The sequence below is a fragment of the Rattus norvegicus genome, chromosome 10 (genome assembly GCF_021556685.1).
Source record: "Rattus norvegicus strain SHRSP/BbbUtx chromosome 10, alternate assembly SHRSP_T2T, whole genome shotgun sequence".
In the NCBI taxonomy this organism is placed as follows: Eukaryota; Metazoa; Chordata; class Mammalia; order Rodentia; family Muridae; genus Rattus; species Rattus norvegicus.
The window spans coordinates 62,746,554-62,755,385 of record NC_141543.1 but is presented as its reverse complement, the minus strand read 5'-3'; the positions used below and the strand labels follow the sequence as shown (position 1 = coordinate 62,755,385).

The 8,832-nt window shown below is 43.6% G+C and overlaps 1 protein-coding gene across 3 annotated transcripts; it reads right to left on the bottom strand.

Moving 5' to 3' along the window:
* Positions 1-5,504: 5,504 nt before the first annotated feature.
* C10h17orf100 (similar to human chromosome 17 open reading frame 100) lies at positions 5,505-8,715 on the bottom strand. Of its 3 annotated transcripts, none has more exons than XM_087569235.1 (2): positions 7,870-8,715; positions 5,505-6,180 (listed from the first exon to the last, which is right to left on the bottom strand). In XM_087569235.1, the coding sequence occupies exon 1, from the start codon at positions 8,545-8,547 to the stop codon at positions 8,146-8,148; it is 402 nt and encodes a 133-aa protein (XP_087425361.1). In that variant the 5' UTR covers positions 8,548-8,715; the 3' UTR covers positions 5,505-6,180; positions 7,870-8,145.
* Between the last annotated feature and the right edge of the window lie 117 nt (positions 8,716-8,832).

Genomic DNA, 8,832 nt, shown 5'->3' with positions numbered 1-8,832 from the left:
CCTGCAAAGGACAGGTTCTCTCCAGACAACAGCAGGTGTAAGCACCCAGGCAATTCTTGGACCTTGAACAGATCTCAGCTCTAAAGAATTCCTGAATCCTTAAACAGATTGGTGGCCAGGCATGGTAGCCATTTGCTGTCTAATGAACTCAGGGATCAACACCATTAATGTAAGCACTCAGGAGGCAGAGGCAGGCTGATCAGCCTGGTCTATACAGTGAGACCTCTGTCTCAAAACGGAGGGAGAGAGCGAGGGGGAGGACAGTGGTTTTCATACCTCTTTGAAACACATATGCTCTGAAACACATTTCCTTAGTATATGACCTTATGTTGTCCATATATGGATGTGGGCAGGGATGTTGTGTAAATACAAACCACAGACTTCTTTTTAGGAATTGATTACCTTACCAGTAAAACAAGTCTATCAGTCCTTAACTAGATTGGATGTTTTTCTTTATGTTCTTTAGGTTAATAATGTTGTCACTGTCCATTTCCTGTCAGCTGTCCTATTTCTAGACTCTTGTTAGATGGCCTTAGTAGAAGCCACCAGTTCCCTTGCTGCAATGCTATAGCAAAAACTCTGGCTCTGGGCTGTACCTAGATTGTCCAGATTCAGCTTCCATTCCTCATTCTTCCCCTCCATGCCCGAAGCACTATGATGTGTTTAAAAATTGTATTTCCTATTATTACTGTATGTATATATGACAACTCCATGGAGTGGCACTTATGCCATAGTGTATGTGTGGAGGTTGGAGTTGCGTGTGTGTGTGTGTGTGTGTACATGTGTGCTGGTGCCTAAGGGAGCAGGAAAAGGGTGAGAGATCCCATAGTGCCCGAGTTACAAGTTCCTGAGAGGTCTGCATGTACTCAGTACTTGGAACTGAATCAGGGTCCTCTGTGAGAGCAGTAAGTTTGAGTCATCTCTCCAGATCCCTTGTTTTTTAAAAAATAATAGTGAGTCACTAAATTGATTTCTCCAGCCTTTGATAGTTTTGACTGGGAGATAAGTTTATGAAGACAGAAACACTGCTGCCAATCATGAAATGAAACCAGAGGAACTCAAACAAGAGAAGGGCATACAGTGGGACATGAGAAACTGTCTTTTGATATTTAAGAAGCTGGACTGGAGAGATGGAAGGGCTCTGACTGCTCTTCCAGAAGCCCCGAGTTCAAATCCTAGCAACCACACATGGCTAATGGCCATCTGTAACAGGATCCAATGCCATCTTCTGCTGTGTCTGAAGACAGCTACAGTGTACTCATAATAAAATAAAATAGAAAAATCTTGAAAAATTTCAAAGAGAAAAGTGACCCCTGAACCTTGAGAATATGCATGTAGGGGCTGGAGAGATGGCCCAATGGGTGAACGGGTTGAATGATGCTCTTACACAGGACCAGAGTTTGGTTCCCAGCACTCACATCAAACAGTTCACAACAACCTCAAACTCCAGCTCCTGGGAATGCTACTCTCTCTTCTGGCTTCCATAGGAATCTGTATACACATGGTTACACACACACACACACACACACACACACACACACACACACACACACAGATATGCCTTTATTTTTTTAAAATAAGAATATGTACATAAAGCAAATAAAATCTGAGCTTAAAATATTTAGTGTTTGTAAACAAATCAGTAAAAAAAAATGAAAAGAAAAATAAGCAAAGGCCATGAACAGGCAATCTAGAAGGAAAGGGAGGGAGGGGACCTGTGTGACAGTGACACTCAGTAGCAGACGGGAAGAGCAGAGGCTGGGATGACTAAAGCTGAGAGGAAGCCGGCAGAGTATAAACTGCAGACGTCTGAGAACGTATGGCTGGCTGGTGCCGGTGTTCTGAGGCTAGGTTAACAAAATAAGTTACTCAAATAAAAAACTGCCAAGTGTATGCAGCTACTAAAGGAAGGGAGCTGCAGCAGTCAGGGTGAAGTGTGGCTGGTGCTTGTGCTCATAGGAAGCACAGGAGGCACCGTGAAGACAGTAGGCAGGATAAAGCTACTCTGGCCCTCTAGAGAGAATGTGCCCCACAGCGCTCCCTGGTGGTAAAATAGAGCCACAGGTAGCAAAGCAGAAACTTGCAGAGGTTTGCAGCCAAGGAACACCTAATAGTATTGATAGTTAGCATTTATATTTAAGCTCACGTACCCTCCTAATCTCTTTCTATTTAACTATTTCTCACAGAAAAAAAAAGAAAATTACTATCTCCTCGAAGAGACTTAACGAGGTATATATAAGTAATCCTAGCACTCAGATAGTAGAGACAGAAGGAACAAGAGATCAAGGCTAGCCTGGGCTAGAGTGTGGCTCTGTCTTAAAAATGAAAGAGAGAGCAGGTCAGTATAGTAATTGTGCCCATTGCAGAGACGGTGATAACTACTATAAAGATTCGCTCACACTCCTGCCTGCCTGTTCTGCTTCCTAGAAATAAAACGGTAAGGTTTGCCTCCAACAAAATCTATATTAAATAATAAGGAGATTTAAGGCAGAGTGGAAGTACAGGCTTCTCTCTCGTTTGTTCTAAAATGAAAGGAACATGAGCTGTGTGACTGCCCAAAGCCAGGTTTCAGTCTGCAGCACTGGGGCAGGGGGAACTGTGGCAGAGCCACCCTGAGTTAAGGAGGAGGAGCTGAACCACAGGGCCTCACACTGAAAACAAGAAAGCCGCATAGAAAGAGAACTCTAGAGCCTGCACGGTGCCCACTAAGCATCCAGCAGAGTACTGATCACTGCGTCACGTGTTAAGGAACCTACTCAAGGGCAGAGGACAGAACAAGGCTTGCTCCCCTAGCTTGTCTCCTAACTTGGGGATATCCAGAGAAGACACACAAAGGTTTTTCTCAGAGAACATTAACCATACATCTAAAATTAATCTGGACTTATAGAAGGGCTTAAAGTAGATACAAAGCACAAACTGCTTGCAAATGACTTGTAAGTTACTAGTCCAAAGTTCAGTAATTATAAAAATAAGAAAACTACACAACCTGCAAAAAAGTTAAAATTTACTATGCCTGGCATACAAATATCAACAACCAGGCATGAAAGGTAGCCACAAAATACAACTCATGGTGAGAAGAAAAATCAGTTGTGCCAGAGATTATACAGATGACAGGATTAAACAAAAATAAACAAAATCACTATAAAAACAAAATTATATATGTTAAAAGTAATGACAGGGCAGGCTGAACATGCTGAGAAAATATAGAAGGAATTCATGGAGGAATTTGTTTATGTGTGGAGGATATTTTAAAAGATCCGAATTGGGCTGGAGAGATAGCTCAGGGTTAAGAACACTGATTGTTGAGTTCAATTCCCAGCAACCACATGGTGGCTCACAACCATCTGTAATGGGATCCAATGCCCTCTTCTGGTGTGTCTGAATATATGTACTCACATACAATAAATAAATAAATAAATAAATAAATAAATAAATAAATAAATAAAACTTTTAAAAGATCCAAATTGAACTATGAGAACTAAAAAAGTTTTAAGTGAAATAAAAAAAAACCCTCAAAAACCATACTGGATGTCATTTATGACAGGCTGTAGATTGTATAAAAAAAGATTAGTATAAACATACATGAAGGCAAAAGCAATACAATGTACCCAGTGAAATATGGAGAGGAAAAACAGAAGAGCAGCAGCCTCACATAGCTTATTAGATCCATGATTTATCCCCATAGAGAGGCAGGAAAAACATCTGCAGGAATAATGGCCCCCAAATTTTATGATGACCATAAAGTCAGTTTCAAAGAGCGTAGTATCGCCAAATATATAAGGGAAGTAAAGTACACCAGGGAATACTGTAAAGTGCTCCACCAATGATACAGAGCACGCACCTGGACAGGGGCCATGGACACCTTCGTGTGGAGGACAAAGGCAAGGCTGGAGTAGCGATGCTGTCAGTGTTGCAGATCAGAAGAGAGCGAGCAACGTCCTAAATGCCTCAAAGAGGGAAAGCAGAGCTCCTAACCAGACATGTTCTATTCCACAGCATCAGTGAGAAGTAAGACTCCGAGCGATGACCATCAAGATTGGCTTATGCGATGCCACAGGCAAAGAAGCAAAGTGACTGCCAAGAACCTGGAGGACCACTGAAGATAACCTGAAAGACACTATCGTGCTTGGAAGCAACTGGAAGAAAACATCAGGTTGGCTCACTGAGGATCAGTGCCCAGCCTTTTCCATTTCTTCTACTGCCACTTAGGCCAGAAAACTAAATACCTGTTTGCCCAGCCTTTTCCATTTCTTCTACTGCCACTTAGGCCAGAAAACTAAATACCTGTTTTCCCAGCCTCCCTTGCAGCTAAAGATAGCATGTATGATCCAGCTTGGGTCAAAGAGATACACTTACAAGTCCCTGGTTAAGGTTTCTCTTTCCAGCTAACATGGGAAAACACTGGTAGGAAGAACGACTGCCCTGTTCCTTCTGTTGTGCCTTCCATCTAGAGGAATGCAGGCAGGAGCCTACAGACACGCAAGGATCTTGTAACCGTGAGGTGGAAAGCAAGTGCACAGACAGAATGATGTATACAGGTGGTAAAGCAGTCAATAGATGGATCTGATGACACTACTGGATGATGTACTGCATGACTTACTGAGGAGAGACAAACTGCTACTTATTTCTGCCGCTCTAGAACAGGCTTTCTGTTTTTGTTTTTTCACAGCCATGCAATTCTAAGTATTGATTACAGTGGGTGGTAAGGGCTCAGGCAGGGGAAACAGAGGGAAGGTCTATTCAGACAAACAGGCCCTAGAATACAGGCATTAGCTATTTTAGGATGAGAGCAATAGAAAGAGTGGGGGAACAGGAATTTTGGTTCCCCCAAAGATGTGAGAAAAACACCTCGTTAATTAGATTTCTGTTTCTTCCCATGGCCTGTGTAGTCTGGGGAAAGAGGATCCTGTTGATGCAAACCTTAAAAAAAAATCTTTAAAATTAAATATACATGAATATACTATATATTGACTTACTATATTTAAAATTATATAATACATTTTATATGTATGTAAATTACATATTTTATGTAAACTACAGTTTGATACATTTATAATATATGTTAATTATCCATATAAAGTATCAGAGGGACATATGTATGGTGGTCAGAGGACAACTTTTGAGAGTCTGTTCTCTTCTTCTACCATGTGAGTCCCTGGTAGCAGACACTGTCACCCTGAAATCAAACTCAGGTTGTCAGTCTTGGTGGCGGGCCGTTACACTCGGAGCCATCTTACTGGCCTGGCCCTTTTTTTTTTTTTTTTTTTGCGCTTTGTTTCATGTTTCTGAGAGAGGATCTTGCTATGTAGCTTTGACTATTTTGGTACTTTTTATATAGTCCTGGCTGGCCTTAAATTCATGGCAATCCTCCTGCATCAGCCTCTCCTAGTCCTGGAATTTCAGATGTGCATCACCGCACCCAGCCACTCATTTTAGGCATAAAATATTGTACACCCCTCCCAGGTAATATATTTTTAAAAAAGATTATGAGAATGAGAAGTGACTTTTTTACAAGAATTTGCATTTATTTAGTTTTTCAAACTAACCTGGCTGGCACAGCTGAAGGCAAGACACAACTATCACCGAGCATAATAAATCCGATTAGTAGGCTGTGCCATTAGAGGCTTTCTCGACTGCAAACGGAGAACATTGCTCTTCACTCATTACTGTTGCACATATTGTCTTTAACGTCATATAACACATGCCAGGTATAGCAGCACTATTTCTTACAGGGAACAGTGAGGAAGACACACATCATGGCTAACAGTAACACACATTTACAGTGCAACGGGTACCTTAACAATTACCTCATTGACGCACACTGTCATTTTGAAGCTGTGGAATGTATAATATAGATTTATGGCAAATGTGTATTTCATCAAGTTAAGTTTTTTGACTGACACACACTCACACACACCCCCACCCCAGCTTTGAAACATGAATACGGGAAACATGGATGAAGAAACCTAGATAAAAATCTCTTTTATGAGACAAGGACCACAGGGAATCTACCGGGATCCTGCATCCTTCCTGAAGCATCAATGATCCAGAAGCACGTGCTTGACTTTTTCAGAGTCACAGTCAGCCGATCATCCACATACTACTAAAGGAGGAAACAGAGGCAGTCGTCAATGGAGAAAAGTCTGGAAGAACGAACACATTTCTGGCATTACTTCCAGGCTAGAAACGGAAAGGAAATATGACATTGTATTAAATGTTAAAATCTTTGATTTATTTTGTTACATTAGACACATACCGCTTTTGTAATAAGAAGATAATAAGGAAGACTATTAAAGAGAAGCAACTGCTTTGTTCATGTTTTTATTTGTTATTTAAGGTACAGTTGGCCATATTGAAAAGAATCAGTAAGCTGGAAAAGACTAACAATTCTTTGTTATTAGCTAACCCTTTGTTAATGGCAGTTTATGAGAGGTAGCCTCGTCTACAATAGTTATGACATTTCTTCTGACCTGTGCCCCCATTCTGGGGGTCCAGCCTGGTGCATTCCCTGGGACTGAAAGTAAACAAGCCTGGAAGAAGTAAGAGCTCTAAATCATGCAGAGTCCTGCTGATTCAGGGTCATGTGCAGCCTTCGGTTCTGGTGCAAATAGCACATACATTACTGAAGAGGGTTAGAGGGTTCCTTACAGAGCAACACAGCCTCTTCCCCTGAGAACGCTTGCTCTGCTCCTCACCAGAAGATGCTCTCCACACACTTCCATGACTGTTTTTCAGGCTTTCCACAACTCCGCTGTGCAGACATGAGGGGTTTGCTCAGTGCACCACCTTCCAGCGAGGTTGCTAGAACCCTCGATGTTTCTCAACTTTACCACTACTGGCTTTCTCAGCACAGCGATTCTTTGTTGGAGGAGGGACAGGGTGCTGACTTGGGCAGCATAAAATGTTAGCAGCATCCCTGGCTTCTAGGCACTTGAGGCTAGCAGTAGCCCCCTCCGTGCCACCCCAAACACACACGTTTCCGGAGACAAAATCATTCCCAGCTTGGGTACCCATGCGACAACGACGGAGAGATAGTTCTAAACTCCGAACTGCACCATGCACTTTGCTCCCTTGCATCAAATTTTTTTGATGGTCTCAGAATAAAATTCAAACTCTCCACTGGGATTTCCAAGACTCTATATGAATTGGCATATTCTCCACCCCCCCCCCATTATACCACAATCTCATACACTGCTTTTTCTCTTCCATAAACATCTCCAATTTTTTTTTTTAAAAATGTACTGTGTAAAATGTACTTCCCTCTAGATCCTGATATGGCTTGCTGCTAACCCACACAATCTCAGACCAAGTGTCATCAGCAAGGCTTTCCCTGACCATGTTCTCGAAAGAGCGCCCTACTCGCTACCACAAGATAGATACCTTATCTTTCACAGGAATACAACAGAACATCGTCTTACTTTCTCTTCACTTGAGAAGATCTTAGTCTTTTCCACTGCTATAGCCGACAAGTTCTGACTGGTACCAAGCATGCTGTAGGTACTCAGTAACCATCCTCTGCCAATCTCACGCCCCAGACCAAGTGTCATGGCTGCTTCTTCACGTTCCCTCCCAAGATTAGTATTTTTTTTTCTCAATTGCCCTGCCCTTATTTTTCTAATAGCTCCTGACCTATTTTTTAAAGTGTAGATGGAATACTGTGTATAACAACTTAACACGAGAAAACTTATTATGAAATATAAATATTATTAAAGGGTAATTAACAATTTGTGAAAGATGATGCCTTGCTCTGTAGGTTTCAAGCAGGTATATGATCAGGCCAGTAGTCAAGAAACATGACAAATCTGGCCCCTCTTCGCAGATTTCAAGTCGTCAACACATTCTAGAGGGACCTAAGACTATAAAACTTACCTGGTGTAGAGACTCAAAGAATCTCTTTGTCCATCGTCTGGGTTTACACAGTACTACAAATCGGAAACCTTTCTGTGCTGGCTTCAGGTTAATAGTACGCTGGGTCAACAGCAGGATGGACTAAGGTGCTGCAATGTCAATACATGTTAACAGTGCCCAGAAACCACAGCCTGCTTCTTACACTGTTTTATGGGCTGTTTCCATGAAACCAAAGATACTTGGCTCTCCTGGAAGCTGGCTGGCAATTCCTCAGTCCTGGCTAAGGACCATGGCACTTCATCGAGTCATTCTGGCACTCTGCCGAGTGGCTTGCTTGTCTCGCCTGGCTGGGCTCTCTACGCGGTGCACAGTAGTCTCCACCCGCAGGGATGACGACGCCCTGACGTGGCGGGAGGACGTTTCCATGCACTGCGAGGAGGTTTCCACGTGCTGGGAGGACACCTCGAGGAATTGAGGGAGTCGCTTCGCGGAGGGGGTGAGGGAGGGTCCCTCTCGGTGGCGCTGGGAGGTCTCCACTTGCCGGGAAGACGTTAGAACCTGCCGGGAGGACGTCTCCACGCGGTGGGATGACGTTTCCTCGCGGTGGGACGACGTCTCCATGCGGACAGTCGATGTCTCCTTGTGGCGGGTGCTTTCCACTCGCGGGACGGAGGACTTGCTCCTAAGGGGCGAGGCCATCCTGCCCGTACACTTTGGTCAGGAGGAACAAAGAAGCCCAAGGATCATGCTCTGCGTCACGCCACCCGGGGGAAGGTGACGTCAGAGAGGTGTATTACATCAGAGTAGGCAGCAGGACTCAGACCTGAAATCAGAGAAGCCCTCCGGCACGCCCCGCTCGATATCTGCGCGCGCAGTCGGCCCGGTCCGCACAGATGGGCGGGGCCACTCTTCCCCAAAGTGAAGTTGTCCCCGCCCTCGTGTCCCACTCTGCCCCGCGACCGGAAGTAGGACCCGTGACTTCCG